The following is a 25,100-nucleotide window of genomic DNA, read 5'->3' as shown; positions in this document are numbered from 1 at the left end:
TCTGCAGTCTTATTGTAATACTTGAAGGATATACATGCACTTGAGTGGCCATATGGTTTCCTTGATCTTTGAATTCAATGTCATTGGATGCATGAATGTCTTGTGTACGTATAAGCACTTTTCACTTGAATGTTTTTCAAAGTGGGCTTATATTTGATCATTTTTGAATAGACAAACTTGTTGAAACTAGAGCAAATCCACACCAACACAGGCTGATTCAAAATCAATAATTCAAATCCCCGATTCTGAGAACACTTAAACAGCACCTCGATCCTCTGGTTAAGGAAGGAGTGTCAGTATGGTAAGCGTTTTAAAGGAATTTGACAGACATGGCCTGTGGGAGTGATGCACATGAGCTCTAAATGCTGAGCTCGAGAAAGAAGCTGTGAGATCCATCCTGAATGATTGAAGTTAAAGAAGGCTTCGGTGAGGACTCTTAATTAAAGTCTTTTTGCTCCCGTGATTGTTCACTGTAGATGATGGCTGTAGTATCACTCTGCTGCTAGTTAGAGAGGCACCAGGTGACAAACATGGCAGTATGGAAGACAATTAGGGTGGTGCTGAGAGACAGGTAGACGCAGGTAAACAGCCGGATCAGCGTTACATATCTGAAAAAGAATGACTGCCACAAAAATATCAAATTGGATGGATGAATGTTGTATTTTGGAGACCGGGGCTAGTTGTCACAAGGGTTTTTACTTAAAGTGAGTAGAGGATTTGAATCAAATTTCCAACTGCACAAATGATTGTTTCCTCAAATCGTGCTTTTTGAATACGAGCTACAAAAATGTAATTCAAATCTGCTGAAAAATTGTGAATTTTATCTTCAAACTAAATTTCCTTTATTGTTATTTTGGCGCAATCAGTCAAGAACAAACTACTTAATAAAGAATATCAATCAACTTACAGCTTGAACTGTGGTCTGAGTACTAATATATAAAGTTACTTATATATTAGTACATGGTTATATGAAGTTGCTTGAAATGAAATATTAACTGAAATAAATATTTGAAAAAATACAGGTATATTTCAGTTAGCTGTCATTTAGTTTAACATACCGAATTTAGTAACTTGTACTAAAATTACAAAATTAATATATCTAGATATACTGCATTAAAAACTAATCAAAATGACAGACACAACAAAATTACTAATGTTGAAAATGGAAAATCTAAATATAAAAACCTAATTCAAATTTTAATGAACTCTCTATCGCGTGATGTAAATGTGTGTACTATACAGTATGTTTAAATATATATGTAATATAAAAAATTACATTATTTTCAAGATATAAATGATATATAATAAAATATTATGATAATTATTAATTTTGTAATATTTTACTAATTATTAGTTATATTATTTGTATTATACAAATTATAGTATTTCGGCCAAAACAATGGTTGATATTTTTGTATGTTCCCTTTTAAATTGTAGCTATTTCTTATTTCTTCATCTTTTATTATTATTCTTCGTCGTCGTCTTTATTGTTTACATTTTGCTGAAAGCAAATGACGTGCATTATTTAATGGAAGGTTCAGACTGTGACAACTTACCCCATATAGTGTTAATAGCATCCTGTTATTGGGGCATGTCGTCACAGATTATGATCTGTTTATCTTTATCCTTATTTATTTATTTTCCTGGGCCTTTTTCATAGCCAAGATCTAATGAATGTTTCTATACAGAAATTACCATAATCCTACCCTGAGACTATAAATATAAATTTACTTGGATTCCAAGAAAAATTGTGGGAAGATGTCGTAAGTAGAATTTGGCTTTTAACAAACAAGCGGCAGATGTTGAAATTGAATATTCATAGAGTTTTAGGACGGGGGTAGTGGAGGTGAGAAAAATGTTATGTAACTTGGCGATTTCTTGCCAATCCTTTGTCTATAGGCTATTAATGTTCGACATGAAAACAAAAGATGGAAGCCAGGGAATGATCACCTTTTATGCTTGGAGGTGAAGGTAGACAATCACCTCCCTTGAACCAAACAAAAGCCTGCTCTGTTCCTCCCTTCTGTACTCCTGGTGGACTTCTTTATCTTAGTGCCCAGGAGCAGCGCTCTGGAACATGCCATGAGAGCTGTTTATTCGGAAAGACAAATATGTGAATAAATAAGCATTTATACAGACTGCATTAACTTGACATGATATTTCTTGGCTGCATTATCTTTAGGACCACAGCCAAACCATGAGCGTATCGTCAATAGAGCAGGACCAGTGTGAGCAGAGATGTGCTAACAAGGTAAACTGGCTTTTAAAACATCTCAACACTGGTAAACTTGTTAAAAGTGCTCTGTGCAATAGTTAAGCATGGGGTTAGGGCACAATGGCTTTTGACATTTTGAGTAGACTACAAAACTACAAGTTTCTGCTGCTACATTAAAAGAATAGTTCAGCCAAAAATACAAATGCAAATCAGCTGAAAATGTACTCACCCTCAGGCCATCCAAAATGGAGATGAGTTTGTTTCTTCATCAGAAAAGATTTGGAGAAACTCAGTATTACAACACTTGCTCACCAATGGATCCTCTGGAGGGAATGGGTGCCGTCAGAATAAGAGTTAAAACAGCTGATAACAATGGTTTGAAGTTAAAAACATCTTAATGTTGAATCTCTTTATTACAAACACAGTTATTTTATGGACAGAAGTCATGTTGGATTACTATGATGTTTTTATCAGCTGTTTGGACTCTCACTCTGACGGCACCCATTCACTGCAGAGGATCCACTGAAGAGGTGAACTATTCCTTTAAATCAGCTGCTCTTAGCTTATGTATATTACTGTGCACAGAGAGCTGGGGCCAGCTAAGATTACTGGTAACACTTTATTTTAGGGTCTCTTACTTGCTTATTAGCATATTACTAGAATATTAGCCATTTATTAGTAGTAATTAAGCACATAGTAATGCCTTATTCTGCATGACCTTATTCTATATCCATAATCCTACCCAATACCTAAACTTAACAACTACCTTACTAACTATTAATAAGCAGCAAATTAGGAGTTTATTTAGGGAAAAATCATAGTTAATAGTAAATAAGTGTTCTCTATTCTAAAGTGTTACCAGATTAATTGTCAGGAGCTGAATCTTCTGGTCAAAGGATAGCACCTAATAATATAAAGTTGTGATGAAAACGTGTCCTTATTATGCATAATTTTTTTTTTCTAAAAGTAGTAAGGCACTCGAGGTTGTGCTTCTGTATTTTGTGAATATAATGCATAATGGTTAATCCTTCACCCATGAATATATAACAATATAATATGACCTTTTTGACCTTTATTGCTCAATTAAAAGTAGCGATGCAGCGATGTTAAAATTCTGACTTTATTTTTTTATTATTTCCATGTAGTTGCTGATGAAGTAAAAAAAAAAAAAATCAATATTAAAATTCTATATTATATAAGTTAAATATAAAACACAAAAAAAACTAAATTCAATAATTTCAATGAGATTTGGTAGAATAATTAACATTGGTTAATGCAATAACTAATTAACTGACACACTAGCATTACCTAACAATGAGCAATTGCTTTTTTAACATAAATTAATAAAATACAGCTGTATATTTGTATTCATTAAATAATATTAATACAAGTTTTACAAGTTTTGATTTTAAAAACATATTAGTAATTAACATCAACTAAGAATAATGATGCTTTAGAAGTCATTTTCATTTTTAGTTCTTATTAACTTATGCAGTTAATTAATGTTAGAAAATGAAACCTTATTGTAACGCGTTACCATTAACAAAGGTTCAATAAAGGTCTTTAATAAAATTAAAGATAAGCATTCACAATTAAATATACAATATCAATAACCAATATGCACAAAGATGGTGCATCCCTTTTTAAAAGCTTCTATGACAGTACGTTAGATAACTAACAACCGCAAACTAGAAGAAAATATTCTTAACTTTATTACACAGAACACATACAACAGTCTTGTACTCATTTTCCAATAGTAAAAAAAAGAAAAATACAACTACGGCTGTACATGCACATTGAGAGAGCTGTATGTTGCAAATGTTAAGGTATCATACACTTTACAATCGTAACTAGATAGAGACAGTCAGAAAAATAAATACAAACATACCATACAGTTTTGCAAGGGAGGGCAAAATATTTTTTTGCCAAGAGATTTTGGGTGAAACACTGTTGCTATGATTAAATGTAGCATGTATACTTGCAGCAGTTTTAAAATAACGGCAATCAGGTCAGCAAAAATCCAGTGTGCTGTTATTGAATGTTTGCTATTTTGTTTCCCTCAGACGACAATAATTATAAATATATCAATTAAAAAAATAAAGCAAAACAATCACACTCTGAATTATACCAGTTTGTAATTTAAATGGATTTGCAATGTCATTTAATGTACACTACTGTCGATCGCTGTGAAGGTTGTAGCGCCACAGTCTGTGGTTTGTACCGTTCATCCCAGAAGTTAAAATGACATCAGTCAATAGCATCTTCACCGTCACAATATTAGTGTTTTAAAAAGTTAACAAAATGATACTCTAATAATCTACAGTACAACTTATTTATGTACTTTAACCTGTTACAAAATTCACCAGAAATCATTGGGCAATTTCACTCCAAACACAACTGAGATATTGATGATTAATGATACTTATCAAAAAGATGATTTGATGTCTTTCGAAAGCCTAAAATAACTCAATTTAATGAGCAAAACCGAGCCGGTTGTTTACAAAAACTCATCCCAAGCAGAAGTTTCCAGCGTCGATACTGAATCTATTCAATTGCACTACCACATGATATATTTTTTTTAATGCACGCAAGGCACAACGCTAACAAGGAAAAGGTGTTTTGATCTCCGCAATTACACCGTCCTCATATTTAACAATCAAATAAAACCAGGATAAATATTTGCATATATTTCTTTCTTTTCTTTTTTTTCACATACAGCATTTTTAACGTACTGCATGTTGAAGAACAGTGTCGCGCTTAACGTAAAGAGCTCATGAATGTCATGATCATGATGAGGTCTAATTAATTAATATTTTAACTCTGCGTTCACATGATCTGATATCCTTATGAAAGAGCTCCGCCATGCTAACATCAGTCACAAAAACCATTCGGTCGGTCACAGAGCAGCATCCTTCAAATTAGAGTGCAGGAATTTCACTTGGAAAGGTCATTTACAATCTGTGGGCATATATTTATTTCTCTGTGATGTGCCAGACCTTGGACTTGAATCATTCCTCTTCAGAGTGTTTGTCTAGCGCTGTTGACAGTGCTCACTGAAGCTGAATGCAGACAGCTCACAGACAAGGTCTCATTTTAGCGCTGTAATGTTAGCCGTGTGGGTTGAGTGCTTGTGACTGTCTGTATTTCCTTAGAGGCACTTTTAAAGAAATTTTCACCTAAAAATGAAAGCGTACTCATCCTCAGGCCATCCAAGATGTAGATGAGTTTGTTTGTTTGTTTTCATCAGAACTGATTTGGACAAATTTAGCAATGTATCACTTGCTTACCTAATGGAGCCTCTGCAGTGAATGGGTGCCGTCAGAATGAGAGTCCAAAACAGCTGATTAAAAAAATAAATAAATCACAATAATCGACAATCCACATGACTCCAATCCATCATTAACATCAAACCATTGTTAGCAGCTGTTTGGACTCTCATTCTGACGGCACCCATTCACCGCAGAGGATCCATTGGTAAGTAAGCGATATAATGATACATTTCTCCAAATCTATTCCGATAAAGAAACAAACTCATGTTGGACGGCCTGAGGGTGAGTACATTTTCAGCTATTTTTTTATTTTTATTTTTGGGTGAACTATTTCTTTAAGCTCCTGTACACTGCCGGCTACTGATAAGTGGACATTTCTGGTGGGTCTCCAAAGTCCCTTATGAGCGTGTTGATGGGTCGGCTTTCCTAGAGTAACGAGTACGAAAGTATGGCTGCTAAATCAGCAGACTTATGAAAGGAAAGATATGGAATATGAAATAGATGAAATCTGAGATTACCATATTCTTCCACCTGCTCAGACATGCACAATTTGACATTTATATGACATTATATTAGTGTGGAAATTAGTGCTAAAGATCACGGATAAATTGATGGTTATCACCCACAGATATGCAAGGAAATATGCCTGTTACTGGGACTTCTTTGTCCTCAGAAGTTATTAAATATCATCATTTTATTATATCGTTTGCGATAAGAGTTTTGGCTTCTGTCAAATTTACTTCACCAAGACTCAAGAATACAAAATCATACACACTTAAAAGAAACTCAGCACCAAAAACCTGAGAAAGAAGTTGAAACTCTCCAGTGAGCAAATTCAATTCGTTTAAAACATACAAATGTCTCTGGAAAGGGATTCACAACAAAATATACAATGACTGATGTTTATTTGGTGGTATAAACGTGACCTGTGGAGATCGAGACTAATCACTATTTTGGACTTTATAGAGGAAATCTCCATTCAAAGTGTTCAGATCAGTGCCTCTGTCCCATTTGGTATGATTATACAGCTCGCAACAGCTGTCGTCCTAAAGGGTCTTTATTATGAGGAACAGATTTTAAGTAGCTTACGTTAGGGCATACTGTCTGCGTCTACATTAAAACCATCTCTAAGAGCAGCGTGAAACATATTAGACCAGGTAAGGAGTCTATCCTACTGCTTGTAACTATGTCAGCTCAGTACAAAAACACGTGCAGGTTATCGTTGTGATTCCTTTGTCATTTGAACACCGTCAATGGCAGATGAGCATTGAGGATGCGCTATATTTTTAGGAACTGTGTGCTATATTATATTGAACGCATAGATCTTATGTGTGTGTGAACAGTATTTGCATACATCTGTACATGTACAGTAAATCAAATATCACATACAGCATCCCCAAAAACGTATTTGGACAATTATGCCACACGTTATGCCTGAATGTCATTGTATTAGATAACAAACAGTAGCATTATCACTGAAGTAATGGATGCTGAAAATTCAGCTTTGCCATCACAGAAATAAATGAAATTTTTTAAAATACATTAAAACATTGTGTCTTTAATTTAACAGGTTTCTTTCTTTTTCTTTATATATATATATATATATATATATATATATATATATATAGACTAGTCAACATAAACCTAAAACCAAAATGCGTTCTCGTCTTAGGACAACTTTGATTAACTTTTTTGATCCACTTCAAATGATGACTACTGTATATGTTTTAAAATGTTATTTATTGCTGTGATGGAAAAGCTGAATTTGTGTACTCTATTAAGTTGTAGAGATGTTTATTTGAGTTTGTTTTTATAATAGAACTGTTCATATGTCATACATCCACTAAAAACCACATTTAAGGGGAATTAAAAGTAATTGGGAAAAAAATGTAAGAGGAAATGGAAATGCAAGAAAAGTGAAGTAAGTTCAGAGAAAAGAGATAATTTGCTTGTTGATGCCATTCAGACATGTTTAAGTGTGACTCAAGTGTCCAAATAGATTCTGGGCCCACTGAAGCTTTTTTATTTTTTTTATTTCTGTCTTTTTTTGCTGTTTGTCATTTTTATCGATTTATTTTAAAAAAGAAAAAAAAATCATGTTATTTTACAGGAAAACGACACCAGTAACCTCAATTCACACTGTTCAATACTGAGCAAAAAACCATTCAGTTATTCACGATTAAATTAATTTTTGCTTCTCTTTTCACATACAAAAGTTTGGAGAGACACATATAGTGGTTCTATTATTATTTCTACCCAGCTAACAAACTGACTCCATTCACAGTCCAGTTCACTGTTTCAAAACACGGTTAAAACCCAAAGCATCTTATTACAGACCCATAAACCCACACTGACACTTCCCTTCAGAAACCAAACAAAAGGCTAAATAATTCAAACGATGATGATAATAATAACTGATAAAGTACTCTCCTTCTCTGTGTGTGGGACTGTGAGTCTGTGTGTGTACGGAGAAACGGACACGCTGCTTTAGCATCAAAACTTGCTGAGGACCGAAAGAGTTAAAACGAGAGTCAGAAGCAAGAATGAGCTGGTTGGTGATAAGGCTGCGTTGTTCACATCGTGTATCGCTCCGGGGCCTGCGGGAAGAGAAACCCTACACGTTAACAACCTCCCAAACATCCACCGTGTGTATCATCATGCATTATGCTGTTCAAAGGAATCGCTGCGAATGCAGCGCTCAAACACCGTCAGAGTTAGAGAATGCCTCGGGGTGACAAGACAAGAGCTGATGTAATTGCATTACGCAAACATTTGACACATTGAGACACTCATTGACTACGCTGAGTTACACTTGTCATGGATTTTATGCATAAATTAACATGAATTTACTTATCAGAAGGAGCCTCATACCGTACAAAATAATGCTGGTGTTTGTTATTCCCAGCGTGTTTATGGCCACGCAGGTGTAGTTCCCATAATCCTCTTCCGAGACGTTAAAGAACGTTAGCATGGACTGTTTCCCCTTGTTTTCGATCTTGACCCCGTTGAGTCCGTTGAAGAGTCTGGAAGATTTGAGGTCAAGTTAGCAGTGTGTTTTAGTAAAAACTAAATCTACATAAGTGGACGGCTGATGGCATAAATTAACGCACCGCTCACGCGCAAAACTGCGTGTAACGCAACTGTCTAATAAATAGACGTATATTCATATTTTGAATTAACTGGCTCTGTCCAAACCATTGCTTAACGTTTGTTGAGCCTGGGGAGATCTGGCTTTGAATCTGAATTTCTCTTCTTCTCTCTGGCTAAACAATGTCCTTTTTAATTTTACTGTCGTTCAAAAGTAGCACATTGTAAAAAATCAACTACATATTTTTTCAGTTTATGGTATGTTTCAAGTCATAAATACTAAGAAATGTGAATTAAATACATAAAAACTCATGTTAGACCAACAGAATTCCCAAAATTTGTCCCATAGCTAGTCTGACCAAAGAATTCTAAACAAAAAACTGCTATCCCTACCTGCGCTCCCCCTTAAACCACTGAAAATCTGCCAGAGGAACGGCAGACGCCTCGCACCACAAAACTCCTTTCTGGCCGACAGCTGTTCCTGTGCTCCGAGCTCGCGAAATGACAGGTGGATCTGTGAAATGATTCGCAGGTAACTGAGAAATTCATAAAAGCACATGAGAAATGGAAATTGGTTTTAAATGAATGAGGTACTCACAGTTTACGGTAACCTGAACAGTCCTCACGTCTGGAGGCGAGATGTCGTTTGACGTGATGCAGTCGTACGAGCCGGACATGTCTTTGGTGATTCCAGTCATTTCCACATATTCGCCCTCAGTAATGATTCTATTACCTGTCAACAAACATAAGGTTAAAATAATTATTAACATATATAAAGTCATTATACAATTACTCTGAGTAAAATGTCTGAGGGGCTACAGTGATATAGTGGAGATAAAGGGATGCATGTTTGATACAGGCAACATCTGTTACCACTCACAAATACTTTTGATATGTAATATTGATATGCAGTATGACACAATATGGTAACACTTTAGTACAGGGACCAATTCTAGCTAAACTATTAACTTGCTTATTAGCATGCCTATTATTGGCTGTTACTACTTATAAAGCACATATTCGGCATGACCACATTCTACCGTATTCCCTAATCCTACCCAATACCTAACTAGAAGCAAATTAGGAGTTTATTGAGGCAAAAGTCATAGTTAATAGTTTGTGAGAGTGTGAGCCACAATATATACTATATCATTGTTTACGGATATAAAATATTGCATATTGTTAGCTTATTTCTTTAAATAATAAGACATTTTATAAAATATTAATACAAATTATATTAACTTATTACTTATATTAACTTGTATAATTTTATTTATATATTTATACATTATATTTTATTATTAGATTTTTTGTTATTTGTATTAACATATGCAATCTAATTAATATTTTATATTTATATACAGTATATATATATATATACTGTGTGTGTGTGTGTTTGTGTGTATATACATATATATATATTTGGGGGGGTTGCCTTTTTGTCTTTTATGAGTGAATCCAGGAGGTTTTATAGCTTGAACCTTTATAGCGTGAACCTTGATTTAAACACAAAATTGAAAAACATAAATTCTCTCATGAAGTTAAAAATAGATTTCAATGAGCAACATAAATGTGCATCAGCGTTTAAATAACACAACCGTCTCTCATGACTTGCAATCAAGATAGGTTTTGCAGTGCATGGCATCAAACAGGTGTTAATGAAAGTGTTGTGGTGCCGTTTGCGGCTCTCTAGTGTTTTAGGAGACAGTACTCCTAATTAGATCAGTTGTACCCTATTAAAGTGTCACAACCATTCCGTGTCACTTTCATTTAACCATAACAGACTCAGAATCAAACCCATGCCAGCTTTTTTGCTCAGGACAGAGGCTGAAGTGTTATAGTAGTGTCATAACACCACAAGCATTCTTGCTTAATTTAATCCACACTAATACCAAGTACATTTACATTTACATTTATTCATTTAGCTGACGCTTTTATCCAAAGCGACTTACAATTGCTATATATATGTCAGAGGTCGCACGCCTCTGGAGCAACTAGGGGTTAAGTGTCTTGCTCAGGGATACATTGGTGTCTCACAGTGGATTCGAACCCGGGTCTCTCACACCAAAGGCATGTGTCTTCTCCACTGCGCCATCACCACCCCATTAGTACATACAGAGAGTGTTCTGGAATCCACGTCTTATTCTGCTGTGATCACTCTAAAATAAATTACATTTATTCACTATTATCTCCATCTGAAGAGAGAACAAGGTTGGTGAAATGTCAGTAAGACAAATATGTTACACTTGGCTGACCTGGACTGACCCTCCATTGTTGTTCTCTGCTTAAATCCATCATTTCACAGAACCCACCTGTATCTCCGACTCTATTATCACGCAGATACATGATTCAGTTATTCCTCAGAGAGAGTGAAATCAAGTTTCACCCTCAGGTTCAGACAGGCAGTTCAGACACAGCACAAACTCCACATTATGCCATCTCATTAATACAGCCTCAGTCGTTCATTTAGTTAAAAGGTTGAGGAGTGGACTTAGATTGTTATTTTGTTCCTAATAACATGGCCTTGGGGATTGTGCAAAAGGTTGGTAATTATGCATATCTCCTTATATGACTCAGCCTCGTAATGCTTAAAAAGTTTGAGCAATCATTGAGAGGATGGTTCACCCCAGATTACGCTCAACATGCGACGGCCTTTCTGAGCCAAAGCCTGAAAATTACATCCCCTAATTTTGAATACAACTATTTTTATAAGACTCTGTCCATTTGACAAGGGACTAAATATTAAAAACTGGATTTGAGTGTCGACTGTAATGATGCAGCTGAATTCTACTCAGTGTAGTCAGGTTTTAAGGGAAAGTACTTGAAAATTAAACTTCTGTTATCATTTAGACCAGGGGGTCCTGTTGTTTTGGACCCCACTGATGTTCTCCAAAATATCTTCTTTTACGTTTTACAGAAGCAAAAATCTGTTTTCTTTATTATTTGGAATATGATCAACAGGCCCAGGTGTTCATACATCTGAACTTGTGAATCATTGCCAAGCCTTGGACAGAGAAAATAAGAAAATGTTCAGCCAGAACTAATCAGAGCAATTTATATGTTTGAAATCATCATACTCCCAGCAACTTGTCTTGTATTACAGGTTAGTTTTCTATAGGATGTGATATACATTTTCAAAAGCAACACAAAAAAACCCCCAGAAAATCACAAGTGAAGGTCATAGCTTTTGGCCCTTTCTCACTTCATAAACTGTTATCAATGATAAAGTGCAACCGAAAGGATTAACCTCCAGTTTTTCCACAGGCTACACTTTTACTGAATCAACTGCGGTTATACGTTTGACCCTGTTCTACTATTTACATTCACTGTGGTGCTTAGTTTTACAGAATAAGTTTCTATTCACACAAAGGGAATTCTTTTATCCTTCAACAAAGCTGCAGTTGTTTTGCTTTCTGTAGCTGTGAACTGGAAAAAAAGAATATAAACATACAGATCAGCTCTAATAGTGACACTTCCAGTGATGCAACGTTTTATTTATTCTCATGTAGTTTTCATTTATATTTAGTTATTAGAGCGGTCAGTTTGATTTTCAAACGGCGATGGGGTTAGTGTAGATAGCCACGGTGAACAGCAATGATTTATAATGTTTACTTTAGAGACAGAAAGCAAACACCGGGCCCATAGCAATTACATCCTGCACTGAGTAATAATGCTGCTGCTGTCATGAGACTGTCTTTCTGAACAGAGCAGAAGATTATTAGAATGTAAAGGAGAACGACAGTGTAAACAGGAAAGAATAAATAAACTGGTCTGAGCTGTCGGCGTACAGTCAGCCACAGGAAAAAAATGAGTGAGAAATGCTCCAATAACTAAATTTAGGAGATTAGGATCAAGGGAAAGACTCCATCTCATGTTACAGTCAGAAAGTAAAGTAGTTTATACAGATCAGGCCACTGCAGCAGACAGGACAACATTAAGATAAGGCTTTATTCAGAAGATGTTTGACTTTATTAAGCTCATATTATTAAATATCCGCACATAAGTGAATTTAGCTGACTCATCTTTTAACATTACCTTTCCCCCAGTTTCCTGTTCTTCCCATTCTCATGTTCTTTCAGAGAATGGATGAAAAAATAATTGTATTTTATACAGTTGTTTTATTGTATCAAATAAATTTAGCTTTTGTGAGCATTAGAGACTTATTTCAAAGACGTAATTATGTAAAAAAATAAATACTATACAAAAATCTGTTTTATTACCGTCGACAAAAAGGAGATGAAATTTTATTGCGGACTGCTGTACATGCCGCTACTATGCAAGCGTTCATGTTTGCGGTTGCCAGATATCAAGAGTTCAAGTCCTCGAATCAGGGCTTCTCTGTTAAAAGAATACATTTTCTGCCTGGAGTTTAGCTTAATTTTGCAATCTGGCAACGTGAGAGCAATGAGAGACAACAATGAGAGCAATCACTAATTGTAAATAATCACATCATACTCTCTTAAACATTACAGGAAAACCAAAATTAGAGGGAAAAATTTAGATAAGGTAGTCAGCTAACTGGTATGCTGTAGCATACTTTATGTGTGTTGACTCAAAACAGGGGATCCATACATGGAAGTGAAATGGAACGAGAAAATTTCCAGACTCTGAGGCACCAATGAAATACATTGAAATGGGTCAGCGGCTTTGTGCATTAAAACGGGTCATTCAATCTTTCCGGTACTGCGATGTGAAGCTAGCTAGACCAATGACTGAGCTGCAAAAGCTGCATTGTATCATCATGTGAGCGTGTGCTTTAACACTCCGCTGCAGGCATTCTGGGCCTTTTCATCAACTAATAAACACATTATGGAATGACATTACACATATAATGAGATTTCAGTGTGCTAATGATTTCGTAATAAGCCGCTGACCGTCATTGCTGTTTGTCAACATACCTAATTGCGTTTCACAATTGTCCCTAAATGGACTACCTCCTTAATATAAATTCAAGTGATAATTACTTCAGATTGTACAGCAATGACTAAGCTAATTACAGGAAGTCGTAATGTTTCTAACAGGGAAAATGAGGATGTCACAAGGACTTTTCATTACATGCTGCGAACAGCAAGATATAAAAGCCTTTTCCGATAAACAGGTTTCAAAGAATCGCAAACGAGGCTGGGAGTGAGAGACGGCATCCATCTTCAAAAACTGTCCAAAGACCTGTGGTGGCTTCACAGAAATGATATTTTTCCTTTCTATTGTCATTTTGTTGAAGACTATTGTTAAAAACACTAGCAGTGCTTTATCTGGCCTTACCCCATTCAATCTGACCTGGGCTCTAGGAAAGCTAGAAGGCGGAGAGGTCTGACATTTGAATAAGAGAGCAAGAAAGAAAGAAAAGAATCTTTTACTTAAAGAGACAGTAAACCAAAAAATTCAAATCTGAAAGTTTAAAACATTTTGGCAAAGGCGTATATATGCATACACTACTGTAAGTAGGATTTTTAATGTTTTTTTTTTTTTTTTTTAAAGAAGTCTTTTATGTTCATTAGGGCTGCATGCATTTGATAAAAATAAAAAAACTGTAATATTGTGAAATATTATTACAACTTAAAATAATGTTTTTTCTATTTTAATATATTTTAAAATACAATTTATTCTTTACACCAACCTTTACTAGAGTCTTTAGTACCCCATGATCTTTCAGAAATCATTCTGATATGATGATTTAATATCAATGTTGGAAACAGTTGTGCTGCTAGTTTTTTTTATTTACATTTTTTGAATCTGTGATACTTTTTTCAGATTATTTGATGAATAAAGGGTTCAAAACAACAGAAAATCACCACAGTTTAAAAAGTTTGGGGTCAGTATTTTTTTCTTTTTTTCTCTTCAAGAAATTAATATTTTTATTCAGCAAGAATATGTTAAATTGATAAAAACTGATAGCAAGGACTTTTACAAGATATTTCTGTAAGATTTCTGACATCATAAAAAACACATCAAAAGTATTATCATTATTCTTTGTATATCTCAGTTCCACTGGAATAAAACCTTATAAAAAGACATATTTGAGTGACACTGGAGTGAGCAGATGATGACCAATATTCCATTATTGAAAAAAGCTTATTTTCAAAGATAGGAAAAATAAGACTGAACGCACAAATGTCTGTACAGGTCTAAATGTTTGAGCAGCACATCAATGAATCTTTGAATTTATACTTGCAATGCCTGTGGACTGAAAGAAAACAGCACTTGAACTGTAGCTGTTGAGTGAACGTCGTCTGTATTTTGCTGTAATCTCTTAAGTAGTGTCTAAATCCTCCAATCATGCCCCGGTAGGCAGCGGGTCACCATGGTTACACAGTTCAGTTAAACCGATCATTGTCAGCCCTCCACTCCTGCATGACCTTTCTCTCTTTTTACTCTCTTTCTGCTTCTTGCACACTTCAACACGTGCCTCCAAAAAAACTTGCTATGCATGATTTATGTACGAACACATCTTCATTAAGCCAGTCAAAGTCAAGCCACACTAATTAAAACAGAGATTTGGTTTCTAACTGCCAATCAATTACTGCCTAGTTATGTGGCCCCTCGAGAGGGAAGAGGCCATTACGACTCGGTGGGATGTCGTTTTTACAATGGATGGATCTGCTCTCTTGGGTGCCGTTCTGCATTGAATGTTTGGCTCTTGGTGGAGTAATGGTGAAGTTAAGATGTGAGTGAAGCTCATCTGACCAAATCTATAGGTTGGCACATACATCTATCCAATACTCTATTTTCTTTTGATCTTCTTCAACCCTCAGAGACCCAAGTAGTGATACTTATTATGCATTTTCTTTTAATGATGTTTTATTAACAAAGTTTGGGAGGAGCTCGTTCAGATAATTAACACAGGTGGAGAGCACTCAGCAATCAATGGTAAGAGGTATATATATACACTCAGCAGTCTCACCTCATTTCATTGACAGTTTGCAGCATGTCTGAACGTCCAAGCTCTTCCTCCGACGAAGTAAACTTTGCCAGGGATACCCCTGCGCATTCCACCGGTCCCACGACCATACCTCCTACGCCGGACGTCGCACCTGAGCCCCAGGCTTCTTCACGCGGCCGCACACCGGCCCGAACAGCCCTGCACTCACCAAGACGCCGTGGCCAGTCTTCACCGCCCCTGGAAACTTTTTCAGCCAAAAGTGCCGTGCGAGTCGCACAGTGGAACCACTGCACATACTGGGGCGCACTCGACCATGATCTCCACAGCAGGGTGTTTTTAGGTTGCAAAAACTTTTCTTGCGCGGTCTGCAGGTCAGTAGCGCACACGACCGTGTCGTGCCCGCAGGTTAACCCTTCCTCTCTTCCCTACCCGGGAACAAGCACATCTAAATCCACCAGCTACGTGCCTCATGTAGCTACCACCAGCGCAACCAGGATTCCGCTTTCGACGAAAGCAGACATCCTCGTAACCATTTCAACGCGGGTAAATGTAACAGATCGCGCTGCCGATTCATGCATATTTGTAGCTTCTGTGGCGGCGCTCATGCCCGCATTATGTCCAGTTGACAAATCTGTGAAAACCTGAAGTTGTAAGCAAACTGATCAAAAAAGAAGTTGAGTCAGGCTTCATGATCGGCCGGTTTGACAATCCTCCATTTAATCTGTTTCGTATTAGCCCCATCGGAGTGGCTACAAGAAAATTCTTGGGTTTAAAAAAAAAATAAAAAAATCATCGAATAATTCTCGTCTCTTCTACTCTCCTTGAAAAATCAAATTGTTCAAAACGCGAACTCCTATCCCTGCTCGGCCATTTAAACTTCGCAATGCGCATCATTCCGCAGGGCCGCCCCTTCATATCGCACCTCCCCTCACTCGCGTCCTCTGTCCACTCGCTAGAGGACCTCATTTCTATAACTCAAGCATGTCGCGACGAACTTAGGCTATGGTTAACATTTCTAAACCAGTGGAACGGCCTATCCTTTTTCTATAGCAACCTTGTTTCGTCCCCGACCAATATCCAACTGTTTACAGACGCCGCCCCCTCAATCGGTTTCGGGGGATTTTTTCAAGGTCGTTGGTTCGCGGCTCCGTGGCCACCGCAGCTCCAAGATATATCCCAATCCTCAGCTCTATTCGAGCTTTACCCTCTCGTAGTAGCAGCTTTTCTGTGGGGGAAAGAATGGGCCGCTAGTAGCATTTTAGTGCATTGTGACAAAGACGCAACAGTACATTGCATTAACAAAGGCCGTTCCCATTCACCTGCTCTGATGCCACTATTAAGGCATCTCACCTGGATTTCAGCTTGCGACCAATTCATCATAATTGCTAAACACATCCCTGGGTCAGAAAACCAAATCGCTGACTCCCTGTCTCGTTTTCTGTTTCAGAAATTCAGGACACTGGCTCCAGAGGCGGATCAATTCCCAACTCCAGTACCTCACTATTCAGAACTAATATTCCCGTAACCCACCCGTTAAAACCCCTGCTTGACGCATCGCTCGACACTATCCTCCAAGCAGTTTCTCCCAGGACCCTCCAATCCTATGTGACTGCTTGGAGATGTTTCAAAACATTCCATGTCTCTTATAACATGCCTTTCCCTGATTTTTCTCTTCTCTCAATCACCTCTTTTATTTCCTACCTTAATAGCGTTAAGGGCCTTCAAGTCGGGTCCATCAAAGGTTACTTGAGCAGCATCCAGTTTTTCCAAAAATTGATGTACGGCGCTCCTTCCCCTGAGATAAACAATTCACAAACCTCCCTCCTGATCAAAGGGATTCAAAGATCCCAGCCCACCCGTCCCGACGCCAGACAACCCATAACGCTAGACATTCTCACCAAATGTATTCACGGCCTCCGCACAGGCTACCAGCCCATCAGTACCGCCCGCACACTCGACGCCATGTTTATCCTAGCCTTTTTGGTTTTCTCAGATGCTCGGAACTCGCCATCACTTCCAAATTCGACCCAAAAATCCACCCCACCATCTCAGATTTATCAGTACTAGATGGTGAAACAATTTCATATTTGATTAAACAAAGTAAGACCGACCAAACCAAAAAAAGGTCATTTCATCTACATCTTTAACCTCTCATCGCCAATCCAACCATACCAGTCATTTCTGGCATATTTGCAATGGAGAAGCTCTCAGGCTAAATCTCCTCTGGAACCCCTATTCATAGACGAATCCAAAAAACCTGTGACACGTTTTTGGTTCCAGAAACACCTCAAATCTCTTCTCCAACAGTCAGGCATTCCAGTAAAGAATTTTTCAGTCACTCTTTCCGTATTGGGGCAGCAACTTCAGCAGCCCAAAAAGGCCTCTCCCAACAGCAGATCCAAGCCCTTGGGAGATGGTCCTCAGATGCTTTCCAAAGCTATATCAGGACCAACCGATTCCACATTAAAAAAAAAAAAGCTCACCAAACCCTAATTGTTTAAAAAAAAAAAAAAAAAAAAAAAAAAACACTGGGTTTTCAAAAATTCTGTCCAGCGAGCATTTGGTCTCACAGCGGACGCAATGAGAACTTTCCCGGTAGAGCAGTTACGTTTTCTCTTTCGTCCAGCGAGCATTTGGTCTCACAGCGGACGCAGTGTGAGAAATCTCCTGGTCAAGCTCTCATTTTCCTCTTTCCGGTTTCCTCTTTCTATCCAGCGAGCATTTGGTCTCACAGTGGACGCAGTGAGAACTTTCCCAGTAGAGCAGTTACGTTTTCTCTTTCGTCCAGCGAGCATTTGGTCTCACAGCGGACGCAGTGTGAGAAAATTTCCTGGTCAAGCCCTCATTTTCCTCTTTCCGGTTTCCTCTTTCTGTCCAGCGAGCATTTGGTCTCACAGTGGACGCAGTGAGAACTTTCCCGGTAGAGCAGTTACGTTTTCTCTTTCGTCCAGCGAGCATTTGGTCTCACAGCGGACGCAGTGTGAGAAAATCTCCCGGTCAAGCTCCCATTTTTTCCTATTCCCGGTCTCCTCTTTCTGTCCAGCGAGCATTTGGTCTCACAGTGGACGCAATGAGAACTTTCCCGGTAGAGCAGTTACGTTTTCTCTTTCGTCCAGCGAGCATTTGGTCTCACAGCGGATGCAGTGTGAGAAAATCTCCCGGTCAAGCTCTCATTTTCCTCTTTCCGGTTTCCTCTTTCTGTCCAGCGAGCATTTGGTCTCACAGTGGACGCAGTGAGAACTTTCCCGGTAGAGCAGTTACGTTTTCTCTTTCGTCCAGCGAGCATTTGGTCTCACAGCGGACGCAGTGTGAGAAAATCTCCCGGTCAAGCTCTCATTTTCCTCTTTCCTGTTTCCTCTTTCTGTCCAGCGAGCATTGGTCCCACAGCGGAGAAAGAAGGCGCAAACTCTCCCGATTGGTCGCTCCAAATTACAACTGCTCCCCGTTGCAGGCCAGCAGGGCCCGTCAGTCCAGACACAGTGAGCCACCATCACGGGCCCCCCTGGGCAAATATCCAGACCCTTTCTCGAGATACCAGCCCGCCAAACTCGGCACTCATTTGGGGGGGTCTTTGTTCGGCGGCTGTCCTCTGCTCTTTAGCCTTTTGGGGGGAGTACTCTGGGTTCGGGCCGAACTCCGAGCTCGGAGCCCTCCCCCCGGACAGCACGCCAAATACGCATTAAACTTACCCCTTCAAATTATATGTAAGTGTGAACTCGTGAAATTATGTTTTATTAACAAAGTTCGGGAGGAGCTCGTTCAGATAATTAACACAGGTGGAGAGCACTCAGCAATCAATGGTAAGAGGTATATATATATACACTCAGCAGTCTCACCTCATTTCATTGACAGTTTGCAGCATCCCTCCACCACCCCTTCTCCACGCTTCTAGTCCTAAGCACTTACATAGGGGGGGAGTACTCTGGGTTCGGGCCGAACTCCGAGCTCGGAGCCCTCCCCCCGGACAGCACGCCAAATACGCATTAAACTTACCCCTTCAAATTATATGTAAGTGTGAACTCGTGAATTCTCCTTGAAAGTGTTTTTAGGAAGCCAGTGATTATGAAAATCATGATTTTTATGCATATACATAAAAATAAATAAGATCTGATTGTGGCCCAAAGTCACTTTTTGTAGTTTCCAGAGCCTGAGGCTTCCACGGGGACCACTCAGACCTTTTCTTCATGTAAAAACACTGAGAACTGTGAGGTAATAGGGATATTTTATTTTCCATTCCATAAAAAATTCATTCCTTATTAAAAGTATACAGTCACACACTTTGACTTTGAAGCCTTTACACTTTATTATACAAGCCCACCTATGCTCTGTGAAGTTTCCTGTAATAATTGTACATCTCACAGGCTCCCAGTAACCTGAAAATGCATATTGACAATCCCCTAAAGAAGCTTGTGTTTCATTAATGTTGCATAAAAAATTATTCGGAATAGTTTGTATGATTTACTGCACTTGACTTTGTTTTATGTGAACAACGTACAAAATAATGCAACCTGCCAAGGCCAACTGTTGCATTTGTACAGTATCTGAAAAAATGTTTTTAATTAACTGATTTTTCTTTTTCTGCTGTTGACACTGTTCAATCACTGCATGTGTTGCTAAGAAAAATGAAAATTCAAACAGTTATCAATGGTGTCAGCAGGATCATCTTGTTGAACAGGTTTATTTTGGAATAATGGCATAGCTACAAACCATATAAATTAATAAATAAATGGAAATAAAAGATGGATTCTAGATGAAATTATTATTTTTTTGAGAAGAAAGAGAAATGCTATGAGAGACATGAAACCAGCACAATGGAGGAGATTCAAGGACAACAGTCAATTATACAGTTTAGTGGTCGTTATTTGAAAATATGTCTGTAGATTGCTGCATTTGACCAACTAAAGTAGTTTTAGTAATTAAACTAATAAATAATAATAATATATGTTAGCTTTACTACAGTGGGTTAGTTTTACTATGTGATCTAAATTAACCTTCATTTGACAAAAACATTATCTGCTTAGAAACGAATGCCACCTGTTGGCGCCAATAACATTGTGGGCATCCGACATATACTGTAACGCCGCTGCGCTTCAGGCGTCCCAAGTTCGAGTCCCGCCTTGCGGACCTTTTCCCGATCCTGTCACCCCACCACCCTTTCTCCCACTTCAATTCCTGTCTAAATTACTGTCCTGTCCCAATAAAAAAAGCCAATAAACACCAAAAATATAACTTATATATGTCATGAAGTTCTCATTGATGTGCCTTTAAAATATTAGCTTCACCTGTATGTACAGTGTAATGTAATGAATTGCTCTTGTCAACAGATTTCACCAGGAAGAAATCATCCAGCCACCCCCAAAAAACTTTGGCAAATTTGGGCCATAAATCAGTGCAGCCAAAAACAAGTCAAGCTCTGTGCGTTCATCAGAGTGTTAATTATGTCAGATAGAAATAAATAATGATTTATCACCAAGGCCTCCCAGCTTCTGCTGCCCCCTCCTTCGTTCTCTCTCTCGCTCTCTCTTTTCTCGCTGGCGCAATGGGGAAGCATGACGCCGTCCCCTCGGCCCCATAAGTCACATGTGTGAGTTTGTAATGGAAAGATAAGAGGGCAACGATGCATCCAGGGAATACTTGTTCTTTTCAGGCTTCATCGACTATGTGACTGGTTTAATAAGATGGAGAACAGGTTGATTGTGCTTGAAACACATGAGCATGGCTTGATAACACTAGTTTGGGACAGGGAATATGAACTAGTTAGTATGTGACTCGAGGGAGGGATGCCACAGTCGCTGGTGTAACGCTAGAGCAAATTAGCAAATGTCTAATTTCACTGAAAGAAAATCTGAATTCTGCTCATTCTACATTTACATGCTGTATAATCATTAAGCATTTATTTACAGTACGCAAACTTTTGCACATCAATGCACAAACAGACTACCCAAATTATGATGCATTACATAGATTACTAATTATCTGTGTTTATTTTATCATGAGTGACAAGCCGATGTGTTTCCAATAAACTTTCTTTTTTTCAGTGGAACACATACAAATGAAGATTTTTTTTAAAAAGGTCAGTGTCAATGTGGTCCAATGTTGTTTTGGACCCCACTGACTTTCAATGTATAGAAAAAATCAATTTTTCATTCGTTCTTTTGTCTTTAACTGACCATAAGCAGCTCTGTCAAGAGTAACCAGAGTAAAAAGAGAAAGAGAGGGAGGAATGACAGTGGCAGTGAGACGGAGAGAGAGCAGCATGACAGAGAAGCACTTGATAGAGAGAGAGAGTGAAGGGAAAACTGTCATGGTTCCAAGACCAAACAAAGCCCTCTCACAGCTGAGACACTACAAAATGGAGATGCAGACATCAGTCGGATTCCTCTTAACGTTTACAATCCCAGTTTCATCACATCACATGAGGAGAGCTGCCGTTCAAATGAAAGACATCTGAACTGACAGGAAAAATGCAGAAATAATAACCTCAAGGTCGGATTTTCAGGCTGCAAGTGTTTAGACACTTACTCATTATTTAAACCAGTTACTATTCCCAAATAAAAAAATTAATAAATCAAAGCTGATTAGCTGGTTTCTAAGTGTTGCTGGTCGTAGAAGGCTTTTGGTCACTTGTCAACTGGTCTTGCTGGTCCAGCAAGACCATCTTAAACTAACTCTTCCCATAGGAGAGTTAGGTACATTACAAACTAATAAAAAAAGTGACTTTAAATATAAAATAAACAAATCTAAATATTATATAAATATAGAATTTTTTTTTTAATTAATAAATTTTTTTCTTATTGACAAACTGTATTTTATTTGAAAATAAAAGGTGACAACTAAATAAACACCAAAATTACAATATATATTAAATGCATCTTTATTTACATTAACATGCAAAAACATGGAGTCAGATTTTTTTTTATGTTTTGAATGAGCTCTCTCATGTTCACCAATGCTGCATTTATTTGATTAAAAGTACAGTAAAAACAGCAATGTTGTGAAGCACGCTATTACAATTGAAAATAACTGTTTTCTATTTAAATACATTTTAAATGTATTCCTAATAATGACAAAGCTGATTGGAAACTGATACTTTTTTCAGGATTTACTAAACACCATTTATTTTAAATCTTTTGTAAAATCATGTGTCTTTACTGTCACGTTTGTTCAATTTAATATGCCCTTGCTGAATGTAGAATAGAAAAGAGAGTTAGTTTGAATTTTCTGTCACACTACAAGTTAATAGTGTGAAAAGCAGTCAAAATGTTCATCGTTAGCAAATAATGAAACAGTCAGATTATGCCATCGCCATCAGATGTTTCAAATAAAATCCCAACACACACAGGCAGGGTTGCTCATTGCAGAAATGAATTATGTAACAAATAATGTACACTTGCTATTGTACTTGCAATGTAATTTTGCATTTGAAACACTATGCTGTAAATTATGCCTGTGCTAAAGGAAGTTGCTGCTGTGGCAATGTTCACTTACTGACAAAATGAATCCTCAACACAATAGTAGAGATAAAATATCTACAGTAAAGGCTTTAAAGAGTCTCACAGTGACCACGTTCATTCTTGTCCCGTCGGAGTTAAACTACAGTGGATTAGTCAGGCTTGTCCTGGCAGCTCTTCCTTGATCCCACTGTTAATCTGACAGATAGCTGATAACCAGCCCTGCACTGCTATAGGGGTCACATCTCCACATATATACACAGCATAACTTCTCACAGGACTAACTACATTAATATATGTGCGTGTAGGTTATATAATATGTAGATATAACTAGGCCTGCAATTCTGCCAAAGCTCAGCAGATTTCTGCAAAATCTGAACTCCCATCATTCACAGTATTCCTCCTCTTGCCTGTTTGTTTATAAGTTTTCCCTCATTATAATTGCATTTTGAATAAATGTTGTTTATAAAACTAGATTTGCATACCCTGAAGGAAATACCCATGCTTGCAAGGCAGCAAAAGAACAGTGTAAAAGTTTTGGGTTAAATGATAGTTAGGAAAGTTAGAAATCCAAATAAGGATAGAGGGAGAGATAGAGAACTTGATAGAGAGCTTTATCATTTTATCAAAGTAATTTTCAAGAGCTGATAAAATGTAAAAACTGTAACTTGAATGCAATGTAAGTCGCTTTGGATAAAAGCGTCTGCTAAATGCATAAATGTAAATGATATACATGTATATTATGGCAGACTGGGGATCATTGACATACTTTTAGGCAGGGCTCTGAACCGGTTCAAGGAACGAAAACGAAAACCGGAAACGAACGAAATTTTGACTGGAACAGAACCGGAAACAGAAATGAAATCAAATTTTATAGTTCCGAAAATAATCGAAAATTGAAATGGTCATTAACCGGTTAATAACGTTATTTTATCGTTCCATTAAATTTTTGAAATTTGCTGTCAACCAATCAGGAATTCAAGAAGTACAGACTACGCAAATGTGATGCTGACGCATCCAGCGAGTGAAATGCCCGCCCACGCTCAGCTGTGAACTCTAGTCGCAATGGCAATGAATTCTGCTAACATCTGTTTTAATGGGAGGTAGCAAAATCTGACAGGGTAGCACAAATCGTCAGTTAGAGTTTATCCGACGACAGTGTAGATGGATTCAACAGATCTTACGCACCTGCGGCGCTTCTGTGAATGGAGAAAGCACAATAAAACTATAGGCTTACATAAAAAGGAATATATATGCCTATACACTAAATATATTTCACGCAAATCATTGACAGAATAACAAAACGAAAGAAAAATAAATAAATGCTGAGTTAGGCCTACGGTTCATTGTGATGCATTCCAATGTTCTCAGAAAGGAAAACGAGACGGCAGAAAGTAGTTTTCTTTATTTTGCAAAAGCTTTACAGTTTTATTTTAGAGTTTTATTTGTTTTGCAATAGCTTGACAGTTTTGAACGATGTCTTGCATCTGTATAACCAACCAGCATTGGTATGGCCATATCGCGCTGGCGCCTCACGCGCACAAAGATACATATTTTTACGACATTGCAGCCTGTTCATTATTAAAATAAAATACAGTTAAAGGAACGTTTAAAAAGTTCCAGTGCTCCGTTATCCAATCTGTTGCGTTCAGTGTGACTGCCTCACTGTGCTGTTATTGCCGTTGTGAAGGACGATGTTTTACGTCGATGAAAGTAAAAGCCAATAAATAATATTTTAGTATACGTCGAGAATATGGAAACATTTGGATTCGTGCCGAGTGAGAGAGGTAGGCATTAGTTTCACCTTTAATGTGTTTTTGGAATGACGTTTTTATAGCCTATAGGCTATATCCTTAAGTTTAGAGGATTTGTTGTGGAGAGAAACTAATAACTGTGTTTATAATATTTGTAAACATTTTTGATTTACCGGTATTTTAGCCTACATAATTTCTGAATAATAGCCTAATAAAATGCGACGCGGCTTAGCCTTTGTTTTTTTTTCCTCAAAACACAATTTTATACAAGTAGCGGGTTTTTTAACAATTTGCAGCAAACATTTTTAAATATCTTTAAAAAATACTTTAATGTCTTTAAAGCATTAATAGATTTTTTTCTTTTGTTTAGTAGCCTACATGTAGAAATTAAAAAATCTAGAAAAGATGATGCTGTATTGGCTGTGACTAAGCGCAGCGGGTTAA

At 37.5% G+C, this 25,100-nt stretch overlaps 1 protein-coding gene across 1 annotated transcript in view; it reads right to left on the bottom strand.

Moving 5' to 3' along the window:
* Positions 1 to 7,533: 7,533 nt before the first annotated feature.
* Positions 7,534 to 25,100, bottom strand: part of LOC306864222 (opioid-binding protein/cell adhesion molecule-like) — an 83,672-nt gene continuing 66,105 nt past the window's right edge. The window contains exons 4-7 of the mRNA XM_079408061.1: positions 9,170 to 9,304; positions 8,965 to 9,085; positions 8,356 to 8,507; positions 7,534 to 8,081 (exon numbers count right to left, since the gene is read on the bottom strand). Of these exons, the coding sequence (XP_079264187.1) occupies positions 7,978 to 8,081; positions 8,356 to 8,507; positions 8,965 to 9,085; positions 9,170 to 9,304 (512 nt within the window). The 3' untranslated portion in view covers positions 7,534 to 7,977. The remainder of the gene's footprint in view (positions 8,082 to 8,355; positions 8,508 to 8,964; positions 9,086 to 9,169; positions 9,305 to 25,100) is intronic.

Source organism: Barbus barbus (genome assembly GCF_936440315.1).
Source record: "Barbus barbus genome assembly, chromosome: 45".
In the NCBI taxonomy this organism is placed as follows: Eukaryota; Metazoa; Chordata; class Actinopteri; order Cypriniformes; family Cyprinidae; genus Barbus; species Barbus barbus.
This window is presented reverse-complemented; position numbering and strand designations above follow the sequence as displayed.